The 25,647-nt window shown below is 39.6% G+C and overlaps 1 protein-coding gene across 1 annotated transcript in view; it reads right to left on the reverse strand.

Annotated features, from left to right (window-relative positions):
* The window catches only part of Prex2 (phosphatidylinositol-3,4,5-trisphosphate dependent Rac exchange factor 2), a 268,825-nt gene that overhangs the window by 59,506 nt on the left and 183,672 nt on the right, over window positions 1–25,647 (reverse strand). Inside the window, exons 32-34 of the mRNA XM_050142087.1 lie at window positions 22,850–23,067; window positions 19,154–19,256; window positions 11,451–11,594 (exon numbers count right to left, since the gene is read on the reverse strand). Of these exons, the coding sequence (XP_049998044.1) occupies window positions 11,451–11,594; window positions 19,154–19,256; window positions 22,850–23,067 (465 nt within the window). The remainder of the gene's footprint in view (window positions 1–11,450; window positions 11,595–19,153; window positions 19,257–22,849; window positions 23,068–25,647) is intronic.

Genomic DNA, 25,647 nt, shown 5'->3' on the forward strand with positions numbered 1-25,647 from the left:
GATCTGTATGTAACACTCCCTTGACTGATATAAAACCCAATGGGAAATATTGATTAGTCCAAGATCTAAGGCTATTAATCAAACCAATAGACTCATTCAGTAGATTCAAATACCTGTATTTATTAACTCAAATATTCAAATGAAATTGCTTGGTTCACTGTCCTCAAATTAAGGAACAGTTACCTTGGACACGTTGCATCTTAGATAAGAATATCTGTCTTTGAATGGACTGATGGCCACGCATGGCGACTGCCCAGTGGCCCTGTACAGTGTTACCATGAAGATTAAGAGTTTGGGTGACCTGTCAGAAAGTACAGCAGTTAAAGAATTAAAGTCCTGGATTTGAAAAAATAAGTGACTTCAAAGAAGAAAAAAATAGAGAAATGTATAGATGCTATAAGAATACAGTATAAATGCTATAAGAGTACAATGGAGGGATAGATCTAAATTGGTTTCTCGTAAAGAAGGTTAAAAGAAAAGGCACTGCTTCTAAATTTAAAAAAAAAGTTCATCCCTGAAGGAAGAGATATTCCAAAGTAAAGAGAAAAATGAAGAAAGCAGAAAACTTGAACTTGTTTCATAGAAAAGGCTAAGTCACAAAAAGGCTGACAAAAGATGAAGCTTAAAGGTCACAAGTATATTGAAGGCATGGGCTCAGGGGACCACTTCCTAAATATAACCTCAGCAGCACAGACACTGAGAACAACAATTAACAAATGGGACTCCAGAAACTGAGTATCTTCGGTAAAGAAAAGGACACATTTACTGAGACAAAAAAAAAAAAAAAAAAAAAAAAACCAGCAGCCTACAGGATGGAAAAAGATTTTCACTAATCCCACATTGGACAGAGAACTGGTCTTCAAAATATATAAAGAACTCAAGAAACTAAGACATCAAATTACCAAATAGTCTGATCAAAAAATGGGGTACAGATCAAAACAGAGAATTCTCAATGGTTAAAAAAAAATGACATTTGCATGCAAATGGATGAAAATAGGAAAAAAACACTCCTGAGTGAGGTAACCCAGACCCAGATAGACAAACATGATATGTACTCATTCATAAGTGGATATTAGACATAAAGCAAAGGATAACCAGCCTATAGACCATGATCTCATAGAAGCTAGGTAACGAGGGGGAGAACCCTAAGAGAGACATATGTGGATCTCCTGGGAAAGGAAACAGACAAGATCTGAGAAAATTGGGAGTGTGTGTGGGAAAGAAATGGAGAATGGAAGGGGAGGGAAAGGGAGGAGGAGAACATGAGGAAATAGGACGTTCTAGAACAGGGAAGGACAGTGACAGAGAGCAAGGAAAGAGATATTTCAATTGAGGAAGCCATTATGGGGCTAACAAGAGACATGGCACTAGAAAAATTCCCAGAAATCCACAAGGATGACCCCAGCTAAGCCTCTAAAAAATAGTGGAGAGGACACCTAAACTGGCCTTTCCCTGTAATCAGATTGATGACCACCTTAATTGTCATCATATAACCTTCATCCAGCAACTGATGGAGGCAGATATCGAGATCTACAACGAAGCACTGGGCCCAGATACTGGACACCAGTCCAAGAGAGGGAAGAGTGATAATACGAGTAAATGGATAAAGACCATGATAGTGATACCCACAGAAACAACTGACCTAAACTACCTGAACTAGTGAAAACTCACTGATTCTGGATAGATAGCAGAGGGGAAGCTGTATAGAACCAAACTAGGCCCACTGAATGGGGGAGGGGAGGACAGTTGTAAGGCTTGGGTAGTCTGTAGGACCACTGGCAGTGGGACCAGGATTTATCCCTAGAGCTTGAACTGGAGTCTAGGAGAACATTCTCTTTGGAGGAATTCCTTACTCAGCCTAGATATAGGGTGGAGCACCTTGGTCTTACCTCGAGGAGAAGTGTCAAACTTTGTTGACTCCCCATGGGAAGTCTTCCCCTTTCTGAGGAATGGATGGGGAGGGGGGATGGGGGAACGGTGGGACAGGAGGAAGGGAGGGAGTGGGAATGGGGATAGCTATATAAAAAAAACGATTGTATTAAAAAACTCTTAATAATAAAAAAAATCTAACAAGTATATAATTAAAAATAGTTTCTAAAGGTTGTAGAACATTGTGTGCCTCAATAAAAGGATCAAATTTCCCCACAAAGGTGGAAATTAAGTTGTCAATCTGAACTCTGAGACAGAGCTCTGACCTCCAAAAGGGAGATGCCCCAATGGCTTAATTAAAAGATAGCATAGAGCCAGCTAGGAGTGATGTGGGTGGCGGGGCTGCATCCCCAGCACCCCGGCCGCCTGGCTAGCTTATGCCCCGAAATAACAACACACAAATTGTATTCTTTTAAACACTGCTTGGCCCTGATAGGTTAAAACATAGGTGGGAGGAGTAAACAGAACAGAATGCTGGGAGGAAGAGGAAGTGAGCTCAGAGATGCCATGCTCCGCTCTCCTGGGTAGACTTGACAGCTCTGCTCTCTGGAGCAGAGATGCCAGGCTCCTCTCCCCCAGGCAGCTCCAACCCAGGATGGACGTAGGCTAGAATCTTCCTGGTAAGCGCACCTAGCAGTGCTACACAGATGATTAGAAATGGGCTAAATTAATATGTGAGAATTAGCCTAGAAGTGGCTAGATAAAAATGGGCCAAGCAGCATTTAAAAGAATACAGTTTGTGTGTTGTTATTTTGGGGCATAAGCTAGCCAGGTGGCCGGGGTGCTGGAGACGCAGCCCCACCGCTCCTATTACAACATAGGAGCCTTTGTAGCATGGCTGCTTCCTGTGGAACTCAGAGTCTACACACTGGCTTCAGAATCTAGTCTCTTTTGAAGGCTACACATACCCATCTCTGAAACCCTGTGGCATAAGAGTGAACCACAGTGTTTCCAAAAGCCAATGAAGTTACTGTTACCAGCCCAAGCCTTGAGACGTCCCAATCTAGAAGAAAGCCTTTGCCTTTGACATAGCATAGAAATAAAGCATAGAGGGGGCTCCAAAATCTGAGGAACATCCTTTGACTTGGAGCTTATGCTTCTGAGCAGCTGAACTCTACAGTGTGTGAGAGGTCAGGTCGTTTGCGAGCTCTAACAGCTACAGAGATGGTAGCAGATAGGGCAACTGAACTCACTCCCTAAATCCTCACCAAGTTCATAGCATCTTTGAAACCAAATTTACCATTGGTTAACTAAAACCAAGCACTCTATTTGGAATCACCAAAACTGATCTTTAAAGTTTACCACATGAAGCCCACTGACTTTGCTCAAGTTCCAGAAACAAACAAATTAGCTCACTCTGGGGTGGTGCCCATAGATCACATGTCTATGCTAGTGGACCTGACTTAAAAGACGAACCCTTAATGAACCCATGTACAATTGTTTAGAGATGGAAGCAGCTGGGACCTGATAGGCAGGAATGCAACAGTGGCTTCCAGGAGGAAGGAAAAGCTACAAGCCTTTCTCCCAATAGCCCAGTTCCCAAAGCTGAACTTGTCAACTCAACCAGAGCTTTCTAACTGGGAAAATAAGTGAGTCAATGTTTACACTGACTCTAAACATGGTTTTCTAGTTCTTCATGTTCACCCAGCTGTATGAAAATAAAGGACTTTAAACAAGAGAATTTTCTCAATCAATATGCTCCTGAATTTCATTTCTTCTCTAAGCCATCTGGCAACCCACATGGGTAGAGATGTCTCTCTGTATACCTTCTAGTATTTGCTAACACTTCTGCAGGATGGATGGACACCTACTACACTTGGATCAAAAAGAAATAAACTAAGGTAAAGCCTTATTCCCTATAATATAAGCTCTACCTTCTATGGCTTTACAGCCTCAACAGCATCTTGAAGACAAGGTCTCTCGGACATGTGAACCTCAAAAGACTTAAAATATTTCTTCAAGAAAAACATATGTCCTAACTTCTTAAATGCCATTATAAACTAATCCAAAGTTATTAATGACTCTATTTGGTTTGCTTCATCTCTTCCCTGCCAGATGCCATTGGTATACACTCAATGACGACACCCTTACACTCTTCTGCTAAGTTTGCTCCACACTGGATTCCCTTCTCTGAAATAATTCTTCTGCATTCTGTCATGTTCTTAATGTGTAACAGTCATTTTTTAACAGCCTAAGTTTTCTTACTTCCAAACTGAAAAGCTAAGAGGATGCAGAAACTTGACAGCCCTTCCCTTGCTATTCTGAGATGTCTGAAGGGAAACTAGGATTATCATTAAAGCAGAGTGTTGGGAATATATACCTGAGAAAGAGGCTAACATGTGTCCTCAGCTACAAGATTTACATGCTCAAAATCTATGTCACTTTTTGCTTATGTTTTAATGATTGACTAGCATCATTGGGATGTATCTCATGATAAAAGGTCCTGCTATTTTCAGTTTTAATCTTATTAATTATCACAACCATCTGCTACATGATGTGTTATTTATGCCACTGATGGCAGGAGTTAATGACATGGATTCTTATAGATTTCCATCAAATGATGAAATTCTGTTCTGGTCTTATAGCTCCTTGGACATTCTCTTATCCCCATCAGACCAGGTAGGTTGACACTTTTGGTGCCTGGGTAGGGCAAGTGTCTATGCCCTGATTAACCAATAAATTCTAGGAAATGGATCTTTGGTCATTATCATATCTTAAGGAATCAGATTCTCATAGGAGGAAATTGATGTGGGATAGAAAGACAGGGAAATTGGGGGAACATGGAAAGTAAAAATGCCTCTTCAGCCAGCAGTCTTGCTGAAGTCTTTGAAAGGCAAGAGTTAAGAACCTCAGCAAACTTCCTGTGAAGATTGCCTACACTGAGGTAATACTCATTTTATATAGAGAGACGTGTATTAAGAATGTTAAAATATCAATGAACTGTGTTTAAGGCCTAAGCATACATGCATGTATGGCTATATATTTTCCTTCTTTGCCAGCTTCAAACCTGCAGTATTCTGAGAATCTCCCTCTGTGACCTTTGGGATCCATGGTTTTACCTTATCAGATTGTACCCATACCAAAGTGCTGCAGAAATAACATATGCCCCCATTTACTGAGAACACAGAGGTTTTCCTTAGTGACTCGTGGAAGCGACCACAGAAGCCAAGCAAAGTTTCCCAACAGCAATGGCTAAAACAGTCAGGCACAACTCTTTCCTGAGAAGTCACCTCAAAGTGTGTACTATCTTTTTCTATCTTAAACCTATAAAAAGATGGCTTCTTCATAAATTCTAACTGTATTTCATGCTGACTCATTGTTCGCTTCTGTTCTGTGGTTCAGTAAAGAGCCTCAACTTTACTTCAATAGATGCCTCTGAAAACAAGTCCTTGGCCTGCTGGTGATGGCAGCATGGAGCTATGGCTCTGGCCTGAGCCCCACAGTGCTGAGTAGCTCAGTGGTGGAGTTCATGTGTAGTGTGTACTAGACCTGAGCTTAATTAGTACTGTGTGTATGTACATGTGTGTGCACACAACTGAACCCAGAAATCCAAGTTTCGTATGCAGGCTGCCAAAAGCCAGACCAGCTATGGATGTAATTTGGCAATGTAAATCCTTTTCCCTTGAAGTGAATCACCAGTCACAGGGTCTCATTTTCAAAGGAATATTTCGATTTTGATTTTAAAGAAACACCATTTTCTTGCAAAGCTACTAAATGCAGTAGTTTGTAAATGAAATAATGTGGTGCCATGAATTAACAGAAAGTTGCCATTTTCAGACTATTGTTATTATTATTATTATTATTATTATTATTATTATTATTTGCAACACTAGCAAGGTGACTACTAATTTGAACTATGGCCTAATTTTATATTGTTTCAGATCTAGTACATGTCACACTGAAACTTCTCATGTATGTTACCAAATTTGAATTTTTTTTCAGTAAAAGTCATAATTGTCATGCAATTATGAAGATTTCAGAGGATACATGCAACATGAAGCCCAGCATAGGAAGCTACCTTTGTGGCCTCCTTTCAAGTTTGGCATGCTTTCACTTCGCAGTTTAAAAATTAATTAGAAAAAATGTAAAAGATCCATCCAGCAGTCTCCAGGCCCTGAATATGGGCAGGAGTAAAGGAAAGCCTTCTGATGAGACAGCCTCAAATACAGATGGGGTTCACTCCTGCTAAAGGATGGGAGTTGGTTTTCTGTTAGCAAGATCTTATCTGAGGAGGCATCTGTCTATCAACAGACATAGTTCAACACTAATTTCCATTCCTCCTTATGAAGCCAGTGGCTGCTTTTTAGGAGCTGTGTCACCATCGATGGGCAGATTAATACCTGAGAATTCAGGGTCCTCATGCTGCCCATGGAAAGTGAGCAGTTACTGTGACAGTTGTGGGGGGAGAATTTCACTAAATGATAGTATTAAGAGAATCTGTTATATTTATAATATAACATAAAAATATAAAAATAAATAAGAACTCATTTATTGAAAGAGTTTTATGTTCTGGGCAGCACGCCAGATATTCCACGGGAGTTAATAAGTCAATGTCCCTGAGCTCTGGATTGTGCTTGAGTGTGCTTACCTAAGCAGACAGTCTGGGAACTGAGCAAGGGTTCAGGCAAGGACACTTTAGTCTGTGGCTTCAGACCAGAAAGATGAGGGCAATGGGGAGGGGCTTCGGAGGAAATGAGTGTGTATCTGAGATGCACTTTCATCAGGGCCTACTGCTGTCCTCGGAGCCCACTACAATATTATGTAAACATAACTGACTATAATTTTAATGAACAGTCTTCTGTTCTTATTAATTTCCATTTTCATTCTATCTTATTTTTGAGTGTGAAGTTTTATTAAAGGGGTGTGGAGTGTGGAAGAGTGGGGAGGGAGACAGTGAGAGAAAGAGAAAGAAAGAGAGGATAGAAAAGGAGAGAGAAGAAGGAAAGGGGGAGACCGAAAGCTGCCTCTTCAGAAGAATGGCAGAGAGAGAGAGAGAGAGAGAGAGAGAGAGAGAGAGAGAGAGAGAGAGAGAGAGAGAGAGGGGGGGGGGGAGAGAGCCTTCATTATATCTTTTGACAACAATAAAAATTTACGTAATGATTAAAGTTCATAAAAACTTAATTTTCTTTCAGAAACAGAAAAAATGTCTAAGATTGCCAAAAGATTTAGCAAGAATTTAATGGCACATGATAAGGTTATAGACAATGAAAAATAAAAAAGGTGAGTTCTGTATTTAAAAATTAGATTTGTATGGCCAAGAGGAGGAAAGAGAACAGTATCTTCCATTGTAGCAAAATGTTATTTTCGTTTATTGTTATTTAAATTAACATGAAACATAATGGTGTTCTAAGAATTAAATTTGTAATTTCAGATAAAACAGATTAAATATATAATGACCATGGTTGCTTCAAACTTCAAACTTTGTTCTCTCCATTGTCTGAGGAGGAAGACTATATACAAAGACAGAGAGGTAAACGGTCAAGGAAAGGAAGGGGTCACCAAAGAGAGGCAGAGCCTCCAAAGAAACAAGGGACACTGAAGACAGCTGGTAGCCATGATCTGAACTGATGAAAAAGTGGGAAAAAAAATCACTCCCTACAACCTTCAGCGGAAGCATGTCCTGTGGACACCTTAATTTCAGACTGCAGTCTTGTGGAACGCTGATAGACTCCATCTCAGATGGTGCAGTTTGCTGTGGCAGCCTCAAGAAGCTGGTCCACCTGCTGCACTGACTCCATCTGGGACTCCCTTCTGCTTCTTATCTCTGTTCCTGTTGCTTTAAAGGTCCCCAGAGGAAATGATTTTCCTTGGAGACAAATCAGAGGTCCCATTGAAATGTAAGCTATAGTTCCTGGCATCTGCCTATCGCCTATCGATGAAGCTATTGTGACCTTATGGAAAGAGGAAGCCAGGTGAAGTGCTGAGGTCCTCTTGGGGCTTCCTTGTCTGAAAGTTATGGTAAACAGATGAGGCCAGCAGTCCTACTCTAAAAGGAGCGGAGGTTAGGAGTCCAAGTCCCCAAGGGATGAAAGTCTGGTTGTGATACTGATCATTGATAGAAACCAGCAGAGGGGCAAGTTCCAAAATAAAGTAGTCTGAGAGCAGGCCACAGACTGCTCACTGTAGTCCACACAATGAGAAGGAAGAATCTGTCGAAGGTTTAAAATGAGCTACAGGAGATAGGGTTGCAGCTTGTCCCAATAACCAGGTTCTTCTGAATGCTGTCTCCTTGAAGGAAGGGAAGCTGCCCAGAGTCCCCCAGGAGCCTCTTGCAGTTCTTGTAAAAAGAGAAGATGTGAGGGACACAAAAGCACAGGCTACAGAAGATGCTCTAGGAGCTGCCACACAAATGCCTTTAAGAAATAGGCATTTGTGCTCCACCTCCCAGTGATTCCGTATTGATGGCTGTGGTGTGGGGCTGGGCGTGGGCACTTTCTAAAATCTTTCCAGGATGACACTGTGTAGCCCACATTGACTACTGCTGCCAGAGCCATGAAAATAAGTCGGCCGAGGGGGGAACAGAGTATTGATTCTCTGAGTGCTATTCAACCAGGAGCTGTCCAACCTCCCTCTCCCTAAGGGTCTGGTCCAGGAACTCATCCACACTAATCTGTGTAGCCTATAAGGAAGCATGCATTGTAGAAGGAAGATTATCTTAAAGAGATCTTTGCCTCCAAGCACTGTGAATGTTTTTTGTGCCAACTTTCCGGCCAGGCCCTGTGCCTTGTTTTGGAAATCAGTTCCACTTTGGTTTGCCTAGTTACTGTTCCGAAGCTGTGGCTTCCTGTAATACACCCTTACATCTGACCTTGCCCACTTCCGGCCCTTAGGAGGAAGAGAGCAATATCCTTGCTTCTGCTACCCTGGGCCATGCTAAGGGCTGACACTGAGGAACCCCCAGGAAATTTTCACATTCACAGATTTTTTTTCTATATTTTAAGTAGCTAGTGAAGAGCCATAAACCCTTCAAATAATGTTTATCCCAGGGAAAGACCATTTCTTTCATTTAGCATCACTTTCAATCACAAAACTGGGTCATTCTCTGCTCAGAGTGAGTCTGGACCTCGCCGGCTTCTGTCAGAACACGGAGAGATAAAATGACGGCACACAGGAGCCTTGTGACTACAGAGGCATTTTGCCACTTCTTTAAAGGAACAACTTTATCACGGGCAGATTTTTAATAAAATCAGCTGTTTCCAGTCTTCCCTTCTGTGGCCTTGAACATAGATCCTGCCCCTTTTGGTTTTCTGGGACAGCTGTGTAGGTGTATGTAGCTCTGGCTGCCCTGGAACTCGCTCTGTAGAACAGGCAGGCCAGGCAAGTAACACCACCCAGCGAAGTTTGCTTCTCTTATGTTACTTCTAGGAGTTATGAAAGCCAAATGTTTACTGAAGATTTCTTAAATTACTTTTCAAAGCAACTGATTTATTTTTCAATCTGCTTTTGCAAAATTTATAAAAAGAAAAGTTACTTACAAAATAATCTTTACCCTCCACACATTTGCAATGGACTCTGATTATTCAGTTATTGGAGGTGGATGTGTCACGAAGGGAATGTTTTTTAAAAGAAATATTTAGTGCCATCTGTCATCTCAGTAATGGTTTCAATGACAAAATTTTTAAAAAGACAGAAAAACAGCTGGCAAGATGGCTCTCTGGGTAAAGACGCTTGTGACTCAGTGGTGCAAGCCTGATCTTTTGTGTGATCTGTCTCTGTGTGTATGTGTGTCTCTCTGTCTCTTTCTCCATGTATGTGTGTCTCTACCTCTCTGTGTCTCTACTCTCTGTCTCTCAGAGCAAAAGAAAAACAAAGAAAGATACAGAGTCCTTAAGAACTGTACACTCAATTAAAACTATAAAAATGAACTCTCTGGTCCAGCATTCTCCGTCTTATCCATCTCTATGGGGACTTTTTGTGGGATATTTGATCACACTGTGTGAAAGATGCCTCTTGATTGGTTAGTAAAGAGCTGAATGGCCAATAGCTAGGCAGTAGAGGTTAGGCAGGACTTCCAGGCAGAGAGAGGAACTCAGGATGATGAATCTAGGTACATAGGAGACCCTAGAGATACACTGTGATCAGACATATAAACGGAAGAAGTAAAAACCCACATGGCAGAACAAGGATTAATAGAAACAGGTTAATTTAAATTACAAGAGCTAGTTGGGAACAAGCCTAAGCTATAGGCCAAGCTTTCATAATTAATAATAAGTCTCTATCTTATTAGAGAGCTGGCAGTCGCAAAGTAAGTCTCACTACAGGGACTTCTGACATTTTTCAGGTGAATCTCAAATATTTCCAAAGATCTACTTTTGGTCATTGTTTCCTTTCCTTTTTCATTTTCTTTCTTATAGACTATTGACAACATTGACCTTACCTATCATACACCTCCAAAAGAAAATTAAAATGCTGACTACAAACTCATTAAAAAATCACAGAATTGTCCCTTTGAGGGGAATCAGTTTGGAAACCTGAAGGAGAACAACCTATATTTTAAAAACCAGACTTTCATTTTAGTACATATGTTATATAAAGCAAAATTTCCACTTGTTGCATACCTGGCTTTCGTATGTCTGGTCATATGTGATGCTGGTTGATTCTTTGTCTATTCTGTTCATTTTTTATCAGACTATTAAAGTACACAGTAAATAAAGCAGGCCTTGAAAGCTCAAAGAGAGAAAACTGGAATTTTCTAGGGCACCACTCAGAAACTGACATACTCCGGCACATTCATTTTAGGAGGTAGGGGGCTATTCCTAAACTAAGAGAGACCACACAGTAACGTGAATGTCTGGTCTTTTCTGGACACCCAGAAGCTTCTCTGCAAATTCATAGCAAGAACTTTCATTCTCATATTTTTCTGAATTTCTTCCACTGCAGATGTCATTCACTGATTTACTTACAGGAGAAAGAAAATGATCAAGAATACACATTTTCTCACAAAAACTGACATAAGCAATAACAAAAGATATCCATTTGTTCAGCTAGCAACATAGAAAATGTTTAGTATGCATATACATTTGTGAATATATACATAACAGAAGCCGGAGGAAAACAGTATGTATGTTTAATTTGTTTTCAAGCAAAGTCTCACTGTATAGCCCAAACTGGTCTCAAATTAGCATCCTTTTTGCCTTGGTTTCCTGAATGCTGGGACTATAAGCATGCACCATCACACCCAGCAGAAATACACTGGTTAACACTTTCTATGTCATATGGTAGGCTAGCCATTTGATTTTTTCTGTTATACTTTATTTAACCAATCCAATCAGTTTAATTTACCATTATCTCTTTGAATTACTTAAATTGCTTCTTTATCTTATAAAATGCTCCAATTCTATTTGATGAATATATTTAAATCAAACACTCTTAACAAACACTCCCAGAAACAATCATATTACCTGAAAATTATATTTTTCTCAAATTAGTGAAAAATTCACTGCTAACATTAAATGTACTTAAAATATTAATAAAGATAAAATTGTTTACATACCCAAAAGCTGAAAAGGAAAACAGCTCACCTTGTGAAAAGAGAACAGGGTGAATTTTAAAGCCTCCTCCATTCTTCAACCGTTGAGGCAGTTGCTCAAAATGGTAGCTATCAATGTAGAAGTAAACCTTCAGGGCCTGGCGGCTTCCTTCCACTTGGTACGTAAGAGGGACATCTGAAGTGACATTAAATCCCATATTACTTACTGTAGTCAAGTATATGCTGGACAGTACATTTGGATTATGTCAGTAATATGTTAAACTTTTACAAAAAAAATTCCTGAAATTTACCACAAAGTAATACAGTAAGAGTGTTCCAAAGTGTAAGCCCTTCAAGACATGCAAATGGCCAGGCTCTCACCCCAACCCCCAACCCTGCCAGACTACTCTTAATGGCCATGAAGTCCATTTACAGCCCCTGGAGATGCAAAAAGCCCAAGACCAGGCCACACAATCCCACAAATCCCTGAGTTTGCCCGAAGATCAGTTCATAAAACCCCACCAACCCAGGTCATGGAAAGCTATGCTCCACAAGAAACCCTAGACTGCCTGCCTCTTGCTCAGTTCATAGCTGCTTCTTGCCTAAGCAGAGGCAACCACCCTCTTGTGTCTTTCCCAATCAATCTCTTGTGTAAGGTTTGTTGTGTGTTGTGACTTTTTGGTACTCCTTGACTCCTGCCTGCCAGGATGTCTTTTCCCTCAGAGTTGCAACACTTGCATTAGGAAAGCCTTTCTCCTCAGAGTTGGAATGCTTACACTGGACATCAGGCCCATGTGGCACACAAAGTGCCGTTCTGTCAAACAGTACTGAATCAGAGTTCCACTAGCTAAAGACATGGGTTTATTACTGAACTGAGTATCAGATTCTGTAACGGGGAACTTGGTTACACTCTGACACACCAGATGTCTCACATAACTAGGAAAGAATCTCTCAGGACAGCTGCCTCATTCATAAGTAGTCAAAATGAGCCCACAGAGCACACTCCTTAAGTATATGTGAGGAAAAGGACTGCATAGCAACCATTAGCAAAATGAGCATGGGTTTTGTAAGCTCTGCTCCCTGAGCACCACATTAAAATGAACCATGTTCTGCTGAGGATGCCTTATGGTCATTAGAAATTATCTTTCCAAATTCTTGGAGCTACTTTTAAATACTCTAAAATTAATGGCTTTAAAAAAAATCAGCAAATGTGATTGGCTAAAATGCTGTGGGAACATTTCATGGTGCAACTGTAAGTCATTTTCTTTCCATGTGAATCCACAATATTTCTACCCCATTAAAAAAGAATATAAAATCATTCTGAAAATACTCAAATTAGAACACTGCTGCTAACTAGTTAAAAATTAAGAGCAAGACATAGCAGGTCTTCCTGATTCAACATAATGCATCTTCCTGATTCAACATTAGCTGATGTGGGAGTGTCATATATCAATCTGTTGATTTCATTGGTTAAGTAATAAACCAACTGCTTGGCCTCATAGCTTAGAACATAGATGGGAGGAGAAAACAGAATAGAATTCTGGGCGGAAAAGGAAGTGAGGTCAGACTCTGCTCTGCTCCCGAAGAGACGCCATGCTCAGCTCTCCCGGGTAGATGCGATAGCTCTGCTCTCTGAGGCACATGCGATGAAGATGGACATAGGCTAGAATCTTCCTGGTAAGCGCACCTTGGGGTGCTTACACACATCATTAGAAATGGGCTAGTCCAGGTGCGAGAATTAGCCTGTAAGGGCTAGAGTTCATGGGCCAAGCAGTTCTTAAATGAATACAGTTTGTGTGTTGTTATTTCGGGCATGAGCTAGCCAAGCGGCCGGGGTGTTGGGGATGCAGCCCCACCGCCGCTTCTTATTTCAACAATTAGCACTTCAAGCTGCCATCCTGGAACTGATACTGAGTTCAAGTTCAAAGGGATTTACCACACGAATGACAACCTCCCTCTTTATCACTGAATTGTATATCTAGGCAAAGGAGCTATGGCAGCACTGGTCACCAGCTTCCCTTATGCCACCTCATAAAGCTTATTTTATTTCTGTAACTTTTCATAGAGAGACATTGGTGCTTTAATTTAGAAACCAGAAAAATGAGTTTTTGAACTGAAGATTCAGAAGAAAGCCCTTTCATAATTGGAATTTTTTATTTTTGGTTGTTAAAATTAAAAAAAAACAAAGCCAAAAACAACATTAAGAAGAAAAAAAGCATGGTGGTTTACACATGCAGAGGAAGATTGTGGAGTTCTAGCCTAGCCTGTGCTACAGAGAAAGAGAAGAGGGAAGATGAAGAGAGGTAGATATAGAGATAAAAAGAGGTAAAAAGAGAGACATAGAGATAGACAGAAAGACAGATGACAGAGATAGAGACACAGATAGAAGGAAGAAAATAAATTTATACCTGCTAAATATTTATATATTCTACTTTCTTCATATGCTATCATATATGTCCATGATTATTAAACTGTATGCATTTAGTCTTTGTCATCAAGGTAGTAAAGTCATGTCAAGTGGATAATGTTACTGAAAGGATGACAATGACGTCATAGACAGCTATATTTTAAACTGACAGAAAGCAAAGGTAAAAGGGAATTAAGGAAGTAATTCTTAAGAATTGGAACATCTTGTTTACAGTAAAGTAATAAAAACTCAAGACTACTTGAAAGGAATGGAAACAGTTTTCCTGTGCACAATTCTCATGGACATAGGAACTACCCAAGAATACTCCAATCAAATCTGGTATATAACTAACTATATACCACTATTCAGTAGGATTTACACAAGGTCTGCAAAATAAATTCATGTAATCCCTTGTATATACTGACAAAATAATAAAAATAAAGCCCACCTACGTAATCCTGACAGCATACAGGGAAAGCATTTAACAAAATGTAACATGAACGCATGAAAAAATGTTTTCAGTCAATAGGTTAAAGAAAATGGACCTCCACCATATGATAAAATACATATAAAGCTATAGCTAACATCGTAGTTGATTGTAAGAAGCTACGATTGCCCATTAAGTCAGGAGCAAGAACGATGACCTCTCTCACCCCCGCTCCTTTTCAATGCTGCACTAGCAGTTCCCACTAAGACAGCCATAGAAGAAAAGGACGTGAAAACACTCCTCAAGAGAGGAGCAAACTTTTGTTTACAGATTAGATGCTCAAAGATGGGAGACAAATCTGAGATCAACAACATTCTCTGAAAATAATATATGTATATATCAAAGACGCAAGAGACAAAGATGATATAAAAATACAACTATTTCCCTATATATTAGCAATAAACAAGTAAAACACAAAGTTAAAAACAGACTACCATTTGTACTAGCCACCTCTAAAATGAGATACATATAAATATACTAAAATATGTATAATATTTATGTGAGAAAAATAAAATTTCTGACAAATACAAAACAAAAAAATTAAGAAATAAATGGGAAACTAGTCTATGTTCATGGTTAATAGGAGCCATTATGGTCCAGATGTTATTTATTCCTGATTTGATAGACAGTTTTCATGAAAATTCTTCAAATCTGAAGGAATTCATGGATATCAACAAAATGATTCCAAAGTTCACACAATGAGGAAAGAGACTGAGAACAACTAACACAGAGCTGAGGAAGAAAAGTAGAGGAAAAAAAGTAGGGACTGTCCGACTCCATGTCTCACTCCACAGGTACAATGTGCCTGTAAATTAAGACAATGTGCAGCTGGACAGAAAACAGACAGCAGCTGAGTGGAACCCCAGTCTAGTAATGTGTGAGCTAGTCCCATGTGAGCCGCCGATTTATCCTGACAAAGGAGTAAAGGTAACATGATAGGTTTTTCATCCCCCTGGTTTTGAAACAATTGGGCATGTACACATAAAAAGAATCTTGACATAGTGCTCATCCACTCATAAGATTAATTCAAAGTAGGTAAAAAAAAAAAACTGAAGTAGAAAGTATGAAACTATGTAACTCCTAGAAGATAGCACAGGAGAAAGCCATGATCATGGAGGATGCCATCTTAGAAATAGCACTAAAGGCACAGCCAATGAAAGAAATCCTGTCATCTAGACTGTAGCAACACTAAATCTGAGCTCTATGGAAGATGAGGCCAGCACAATGTGACGATGAGCATACAGCTAGGAGAAGGGATCTGTAGAGGACACATGAATAAAGAAAGGACTAGCTCTCAGAATATACGAGGAACTCGGCAAACACAAAACGAGGAAACTAGAAAAGTGTTTTTAAACACGCAGAATAACATGGAACTGAAATCCACCACTGCTTTTCTTGCAGAAGGCCATCTTCTATGGAAAACAAACTTATTTTGAGAGGAATGTAAGTGATCAACAGCTTGGAACCAATGCAAGCTGAGTGAGGGAACTTCCTATGGCAACTCACCCTAGGAAAGAGCCACCATGGCTTCATCCCTGAAGATATGACACCAGATCAGTGAATGGGATATGTGAATTTATAAGTAAGTTTTGCTTTAAAAATTGATACTTTAGCCTGTTTAGATTGTCTCTCTCTAAGCGTTTCCAAGTCTTTGTCTTCCTTCAGATCTATTTAAAGCTGCCATTATGGGATGTTTTCTGAAGTCAGCCCTGAAAAGGCCAAATTACCCTCTTGGTTTATGCATCTTTATTTCGTTGTATGGTCTATCTACCTCTGTAGTCAACTCATCATTATGTCTCATCTTGGTCATCAACATCATGGACCCATGTCTATTTCATCCATTATGGGACCCATAGCTCCAGACACAATAGTTGACCCATATGAAGACACTGGGGGTTTTCAAGTACTCACTTGTCTAATAACCACCTTAAGATTAACAGTATCATGATTATAAAGGAGATGTTTTTTTTTTATTTGCCTAAAAGCAAGTGTAAGAGAATGGCTTCAAATATTGATTACAACCATGTAACACTTGAGGATTTCAACACATTGTCTTATTTAAAACACCCAGCTCTGAGCTTGGAAAAACCTAATGTCTTCATTGGCACACTGATTGATGAGAATGGATCCAGAATTTGAATTCAGGGTCTAGATAAAAGTGAATGGTTTCTTCTACCTTCCTTCTCTCTGCACCCTGTCCTCTCTCCAGAGGTGTGCAGCCAACCTGTCTCTATACCAGCCATGCAGCCTTTATTAGCCATCCTGACACATCTGCTCCTACACAGATGGAGAGATGAAACTACATGCCATGAATCTGAACAAGCTCTAACCTTCTTCTACCACTGAAGTAAGACTTGATGGACCTCGGGTGTCAGGTTTCACAATGAGAACTCTCTCCAGTCATCACTTCCCCATCCCACAGTCTGGAAAACAGAATGGATGCACACTGCAGCACTCCCTGGGACATAGCTAGGAAGTGCTTCTGTTTATGATTTTATTGATTCTGATTTATGGTTCTAACTAGTATCTGGTTCCTCCACACTCTTTGTCAAGTATGCTATCCCAGACTAAACTGCATGGTATAAAACTTTCCATTAGCCCCCGAAACTTATAAAAGCCAGCTACTACCCTTTGTTCTGGGTAACCTTTGTACTGGTGACTCTGAAGGCCCCTCTATTCTCGCTCAACCATCTCTTATGGTGGCTTTATCTTTCTTCTTCTCACTGTGACTGGCTAGCCTCACAGTTACTATGTGAAAGAGGCTTGGAAGAACTTACAGAAATGCACCTCTGTCTCTAGAGTTCTTCCTCTATAGCACGTGGGTCAAAGTGTGTACCTGACTAAAAAATCTCTAAATGAAGCTCTGGTCAATTTTATGAGGAAGTTTCTCCTTCCTTTAAGGTCAAGGTCATGTTGTTTTAATGCTATTCTACTCTTCTAATCAATGCTCTCCCTCAAGGTTCAATCGTGCTTTCCAGGCTTCTTCTCCTCATACACTTTATTTCCGAATGGTTATGTGTCAACTCCTTTCCCAAACCTACAATGACTGCTCTTTATTTTTATGTTTAATGGTGGAGTCATGTGGCATTGAAATTGGTGTCTTACTAGGGAACTACCTTCAGGAGTCCAGGCTATGCCCCAAAGAGACGCATAAAGCACATTGCTAAACACCACCGTCATGAGTGCTTTGTCATGAGCACAGCCATATTTAAACTCTAACTTTTCCTTAGGGGATCACAATTACCTTTAATGTTTGGAATGTGTCCAACACATCAATGTCTCTTACCGTGGATTAAAAAAAAAATCACTCACAGAGCCCTCCCCTGCTTCCTCGGTTGTCAAAAATGTCACTTTGAAAGCACAGAGGGCAATGAATGCCTATGAGAGCTTATAGCTCCTCAAGCAGCATGTTTAGAGAATTAACAGCATTAGGTAACATCACAGAATTGTTTTCTCAGCCTTCAGCAAAACTATGCTCAGTCTTCAAGTAAAACTAAATGTCCTTCTATTTCTATACATGCAAGGTGAAACCTTACAATTTATCTAAAATTTTGTTTTTAATCAAAATTTACCACACATTTTGCCAGATAACAATTGTCTCTCAGGTATCAGTAACTTACACTTCCATATTCTTGGTCTTTTTGTTTATAAGTGGAAATGAACATTAGTGGCAATTCTATAATTAACTATATACTACATTGATATTTTTAATTTTACTATCCCCACAGATTTCCTCACATCCAAGTCACTGTGATTTCTCTCTTAGGTCACTCCAGAGCTTCTTAAGTGGTCTATGAGTTTCTGCCCATCCTCAGAATGGTATATGTAACACAGCAGACAGAGGCATCACTTTGGCTACGTAAATCAGGTCTTGCTGTTCACTTGAAACCAGGAACATGGAGATATCTCAATAGTAGGAATCCCTACAAGGTCTTATTTCCTATTTGATGTCATACTCTGTTTTCTTTGCTTGCTCTCCCATGGCCAAGAAAGGCTGGCGTGTTGCTCTAAGAACATGTCTCACAGCCTCCTGCCTGAGAGTTGATGAAGCCTGACAAACTATCTCCCACTATCTGTGTGACTCTCTCAGCCCCTACAGAGGTCTGCTCTCCTAGACCAGAGGCCCTCCCCACCCTGCTAACAGCATCTTTTCCTCTGCTCCTTCATCTTTATATTCTGATCTACTTTACTGTTACTTTTAACTTAACAAATTAATCTGTTTTTCTAACCTGTCATTTTCTTTCCTCACCTCCATTTCTAACCCACAGAAGACACCATCTGCTCAGAACTCTTTTGAACCTCATACCCAGAATAATTCTGGCAAGAAGTAAGCATTCAAATGAAGTTTTTGATGAGACAACTGAAAGAATGATTATCATTTCATCAAGCTACGGATTTGAAGTGTGCACTTATTAAGCCTCTATCTATTATACTAGCCTCTGGGAAGGGCCATAAGAACACCTCCCATCTCTGAAGACACTTATAGCTTCTATTAAAATACACAGGATCCAAACACTTGTGAAAAACAAGAAGCAAACAAAACTGTTTTTAAAGATAAACTGTAGATTTTTTGGACTGGAAGGCATCTTATTGTTATATTAAACATTTATACAAGATTGAAATCAAAGAAAAAATGGTAATTTGCAAAATTTAAAGACATGAACATTAATCCATAGGTTCACTACATAACAAGTACTATTTCTTAAGTATGACTTCTAAAATACAGCCTGTCAGCACTAATGTTGGAAAATGTTGAAGGCAAAGAAACCCTTTTCAATCATTCAACTCATGTAACTCTATGCACATCAAAAGATGGCATCATCTGCCACCAGCAGCATCCTGTAGACACATCGTTACTCACTTGCAACCAGGGGCTCCTCTTCTGATGGTTTGAAGAAAAAGGAAACTTTTTCCAAATCAAATAGCGCTACCAGTGTATCCTCTAGCATGGCTTGTTCATCTTTCTACAATGAAGAGAAAGAATCTATCAGATGACCGAACAATGCACTGTCAGATCCCATGGCACAATGTAAATGCAAACAAGAATCCTTTCCCTTCTGTTTTATTGCATAGAAAACATTGGTGCCAACACATTCCTGAAAACTCTGTACAAAATGAAATCAAGAAGTCCTACATAGTGACATGTTCCTTGTATGGTTTTATCATTTTCTGATTTTGTATTTTTTCAATATATAAATGATTATATACATAATATTCAATCTAGCTTATAGATAGAATCTAATCATAATGATCTCATTCACAAATAATATATGCTTTTGGCCTTTTACTTCTAAAAGCTCACAAAGTAACAGATAGGAAGCAAAAAAAAGCCATTAATTTTAAGTTCAAAACAAATTAAATCACAATCATCCTTTTTTATAATAATTTATTCATTGTTCAATCACTACTTATTAAAACCATGATAAAAGCAGTTTCCATGTACAGATACATTTGTCTTCCAAAGAGATTATATACAAATACCATGCTCTCTCACTTTTCACCTTTGAGTCAAGGTCTCTTTACTGAACTTGAAGCATGCCCACCTAGCAAATCTGGATCTTGCCCAACTAGCAAATCTGGAACTCACCCAACTAGCAAATCTGGAGCTCACCCAACTAGCAGGTCTAGAGTTCACCCAACTAGCAAGTCTGGAGCTTGCCCAACTAGCAAGTTCTAGAGACCTCCCTTCCTATCTCTCCCCCACTACAGAATTAGAGTTACAGACATGCAAGGGAGCACGAGCAGTTTTGAACAGTTTTGTTGTTGGTTGGTTGGTTTTGGTTTCAGCTTTTATGTGAAATGTGGGTGCTGAGAATTCCAACTCAGGTCCTCAGGTCCACACGGCAGGAGCTCTCACCCACTGAACCATCTCCCAAAGCCCTAAACTCCCGTGGAAGTAGTAGAAAAAGTACCTACTGCCCGGACGTTTGCAGCAGGACTGGAAAGCATCACCGTTTTTCTGATGTCAAGTAGAGCTGGGAGAAATGCTGCAAGCATCTCAGTCTCAGAGCACTGCGGTGTGAGCCACACTGTTTCGGGGACTGTGACAGAACCAGCTAACAGCTGCCTGGGCCTAGAGCTCCAAGAAGCACAGTCCCGGGTGGCTGCGACTTTCAGAGAGCCACGGTCACAGGTTTGTCTGTGCTTTGTTTCATTATTTATTTATTGGTTATAATTTAATTACAACATTTCTCTCTTCCTTTCCTTGCTCTCAACCCTCTCATGTACCCCTTCCCTTCACACTCTCCTTCAAATTTATGGCCTCCTTACTCAGTAATTATTATCGCATGTGTGCATATGTACATACATACTAACTATAAACTGCTTGGTCCATTTGATATTGTTTGTAAGTATGTTTTCAGGACTTTGTGCTCTCAATACAGAGGTTTCTTTGATTTTTTTTCTAGTAAACTCTGATTGAAAAACCAATTACTAAAATAAATTTAAAGGTTTCACAAGGTCGGTTTTTAAGAGCACAATTTTGTTGAGATATATAACTCACAGACTATGAAATTCACTCAGGCAAAATACCCAGCTCAGCCTTCCTAACATCTGGGCACTGAGCGGCTTCTGTCGCCCTCTAATTGTGGAGCATTCTCATCACCTCGGAAGGAAACCAAGCATCATTAGGCATTCTCCCCGGGGCATCTACCTGAAAGCTTAGCTCGAGGCAATCGGATGTCTACTGTGATAACTGGAATGTATCCATTCAGTATGTTTTATCACAGTAGAAATAAACCGCATTCTTGGTTGCCAGGCGAGTTTCCTTCCTGGAAGACTGTGCTTCCAGGATTTCTGTACAATCTATCACTCATCAGTAGTACAAACTGTCTATGCCTGAGTCAGATTTTACTGTATGAGACAGCATTTAACTTATCCAGTCACCCTCTGACAAACACCAGAGCTGCTGACAGTCTTCAGGTATTGTGAATAACACTGGTAGGAGTATTTGTCACAGTTCTTAAGTGAATGGAAGCTGGGGTGTCTACGGGGTAGTAACCTAAGGATGGACTAGGATTTCAGGAAGACAGAAATGATGTCTAATGTCTTGAAGAACTCGTAAGCTGGTTTCCAAACATGTTGTATTATTTTACGTTCCTGTGACTCGTTTCTGAGAAGTAGAACTTCTACAGATCCTCGCCAGCAATTGTTATAGTAGAGGGCTCATTTTTGTGATTTGGGTTCCGTTTCTCTAATGGCAGCTGGCGTTGGTTATCTGCCATGTGCTTAGTGGCTACTTTTACATCTTCTAGGGAAGTATCTACTCAAATCCTTCGCCACTTTTAAAGTAGGTCTTTTTAAAAATTACTATTGAGTTTTGAGGATTATTTATACATTCAAATCTATGCATTTTATTGCCTCTATGATTTGTGAATATTTTCTCCTAATCCTGGAGACTTCAAAGCTTAAAGTCCAAACAGCAGCAATTGATTCAATATCAAAAACTGTAAATAAAGAGGATAGAATAGAAATGAAGTCTCACCCGTGCATTCATTCATTCACTCAATCAGAAAACACTTGCTACTAAGTTAGGAAGTAGCCTGACTATCACACATAGTGTACACTGGAAATATGCTATAGTTTTTGTTTTTAAACACTTTGCCTAGTGTCTTACTTTAAATTAACCAAATATGTAATTTACTGCTCACATGGAGTGCATAGACCCTTTTTAAAATAATCTACTTCTGTATCTCTTAGGCACCCTGGGAAGGATGCCATTACTTATAATTCCAGAATCTTCCATGAATGTGCAGTACAACAATCACCTCCATAGACAACAGTATGAAAAATGCTATTTCAATATAGTAAAGCCTCTACATTTGTTTTAAAACTGCTACTTGGTAACTCCACCTTATCCATCTGTACTTTAGCAGATGAAACAGACTCTCATGTTCAAAGTCAGGATTCCATTCATTGAGCCTCAAAATGTTTATGGACATAAAAGCAGGCATTTGTGCATTAAGGCATCACAAAACTACAGAAAATCTATGTGAACAACTCCAAAGTTGTCTATATTTTAGATAGTTCAGGATCCTTTTTTTCCATCTTTATTTATCCTTAAGCAAGGCAATTTCTACTGCAGTTGTCTCAAGGTTCTTACTGTCAATGAAGAACACTCATTTAAAGGAAGGATTGAAAATATTTAGCACATGCAACTTTCAAACAGACTGCCAGGCAGTAACGGTCTGTGAAGCTTGCCCCAGATTATTAGCAACAGTCAGAGAGCAATTATCAGGGATGCAGTTACTTCTGGATTTATAACATCCTACCTTCCTTCCATGACTTTTTCCAGTCAGTGCTTAGGGATCTAAGAATGACTAACATTGGAGTCCCTCCCGGCTTATAGCAGCCAGAGAGAAGAGATAAAATCAGAAAAGACAGAATACATTCCACATTCTTAGTAAAAGCTGAATGACCACAGGGAAAAACTTCCCTTTAAAATAGCTGGATGACTATGAAGGAAACAGTGAGGGAGAAATGGCAACTGCTTCATATTGGTCATGTGACCATGGAGGCTACAGTTGACACAGACTATAGGAGTCATAAGATTCCTTACCAAATTTGGTGACAGAAGTGACTGGAAGTGGAAAAGGACACCTGCATTTGCAATCTGGTCCAGCCACCTTCTACTGGCTTCCCAAGTCTCCATTTCATTTTCCTTGCTGTTGTCAAACATCTGGTTTAAGGCGGCCATGAGCTGCTCAGAGAAGGCGCAGACAGTGGCCACAAGACTTTGGCAGAAAACCATGTCTCTCCGGAGCTGGGTTTCACTATCTGATTGAAAAGAACACAAAGGAAGCTTTCAAAAGTTGCAGCAGGCAGGTGTAATGGCACAAACTTTTAATCCAAACACAGATCTCTGTGAGTTCAAGGCCAACCTGGTCTATTTGGTAAGTTCCAGGATAGCCAGGAATACAGAGAGACCCTGTCTCAAAATTACAATATAGAACAGAAAATGTTGCAGAGACCACCAGCAGCATGGCACAGTAACTGTAAGGGTGCAGTAGTAGCACACATACTTTGGCACTAACCAAATCTTAAATCTTAAACCAAAAGCTGAAATCTCTGGATTTAAGATCTACTCAGTCTGAAGGAAACCATGCTGTTACGAGAAACCTAGCCAACAATCCAGAACTAATGAAGTCATGGATCTTGGAGAACATAAAACCACCACCTTATTAAATCTATAGCCCTCACTACATTCTAAATATCCCATGTCCACAGATAAGTATAATATGAAGGAAACTTCTCTTTGCAACAGAGACCATTATAGAAAACCACAACCAATCAAAATGTCAAGAGCTCAGTCCCAATGAATACATCTATAAAACAACTCCAGCTTGGAAGACTTAGGAAACATTGTGGGAGAAGGGATTGATGTGATGAGGTCCTTCTGCATGCATTGCTTTTATTGGTTGATTAATAAAGCTGTTTGGGCAAGTGGCTTAGCAGAGCACATCCAGACTTGAAATTCGAACATACACACACACACACACACACACACACACACACACACACACACACATATATATATATATATATATATAGAGAGAGAGAGAGAGAGAGAGAGAGAGTAGGCAGAGTCAGAGAGATGCCATGTAGTTGCTGAAGGAAACAGACTTTGGAAACTTATGGGCAGACCACGACTCATGGTGATACTTAAATTAATAGAAATGGGCTAATTTAAGATGTAAGAGTGAGGCAGAAATATGCCTAAGCCATTGGCCAAACAGTGTTGTAATTTATATAATTTCTGTGTGATTATTCAGGTCTGAATCGCCAGGAAACAAATGAACAGTCTGCGTTTACAAGAGATAGAAAGATCCTAAGAGCCAGAGAATCAAGGAGTTGCTGTCAGATTCGAGCAATGTCAGAAACTACACCCAGAAAGTCTCACCAACATGACTGCCTCCACATGAGCTGAACAAAGGCACCAATAGGCATGCCAAAGATGATGGGGGAAACCAATGAGGCCTCAACCTTATGCAAAGAACTACAGACAACTAAGGAATGATGACAATAGGAGAAATAGTCCTTCCCATTGAAGATCACACCAATTGGCTATCCAATACCAAATGGTCAGCCCCCAAATTATGGACATAAGTAACAATATGTAGATTGAGAAACATTTATGTATTTAGGAATATACCTGCAGACACCTATACATATATATGTAACAACAACTAATGAAAAAAGAGTTCATGAATTTGAAAGGCAGCAAGGAGTATAGAGGAGAGTTTGGAGAGAGGAAAGAGAAGGGGAAAATGATGTAATTATAATTGCAAAATGAATATTGCTGAATGAAAATCATATATTTCTTGAGACAAGGTCTCTCTGTATAGCTTTGATTACCCTGGAACTCACTCTGTAGACCAGGCTAACCTTGACCTCATAGTGATCTACCTGCCTCTGCCTCCTAAGTGCTAGAGTTAAAGGTGTGCAATATTGCACTCAGCTTGAAAATGAACTATTAAGCATATACCAAGGGCTAGTGCTTAATTTGTTATCTTGAGAGGAAAGAGTAAAATGAGCTTCTTTAACAAAATAAATTAAATATGCTTTTATTAAGATTTAAAAATAAGCACATATCAAAATCATTTAAAGAAGTCTCCACACGTGGGGGTATGCTATGAAATGCTGTCCTCTGGACTTGACATGGTTATTGCACACAAGAGACTCACAGGAGGTGTGAACACATACATAAGACCTGCACAGACTTAAGCCAGTTCAAAATTCAAGCATGGAAGGGGAAAGGGCTTTCCAGACTCCATCTCTAGATGACAAGCTACTGGCAGCTGAAGGCTGTTGGGGACGAGAAAGACCCATTTTCAGGAGTGTGACCACTGGTAGGTTCTCTGTGACCTAGTAGATGACCCTGTACCCATATGCATATGGACAGCAGTATTTGAGTTGGTAGTCTAATAATAATAATAAGATAAGATAAGATAAACAATGAAGACATAAAATCAGGGAGAGGATGTGATCAGAGGTCCTGGGGAGCTGCAGTAGCAGATGAAGGGTCTATATGATCAAGGTACAATAGGTTTATCTATGAAAATTCCAAAGAATAAAACTTGAAATTAAAAAAATTCTTTCATATACACCATGAGTCTATTTTTACTAATTAATTTATTTTATAAAATCCTGAGGAAAATAAAAAAACTTTATATTTTTACCTTATATGATAAAATTTTTATTTGCTAAAAGACTCAAAGTTGAGTTGTATACTTTCTGCTGACTAACTCAATACTATTAATATTTTTAAAATAATCACCTTTGAAACCTACCCAAATATTAATACGAGTCAAGAAAGCATATTTGCTGACTAACTACTTGTACTAGTAAATAAATCTG

Source organism: Alexandromys fortis, unplaced genomic scaffold (assembly GCF_014885135.2).
Source record: "Alexandromys fortis isolate MF-2015 unplaced genomic scaffold, M_Fortis_MF-2015_v1.1 scaffold_41, whole genome shotgun sequence".
NCBI classification, from domain to species: domain Eukaryota; kingdom Metazoa; phylum Chordata; class Mammalia; order Rodentia; family Cricetidae; genus Alexandromys; species Alexandromys fortis.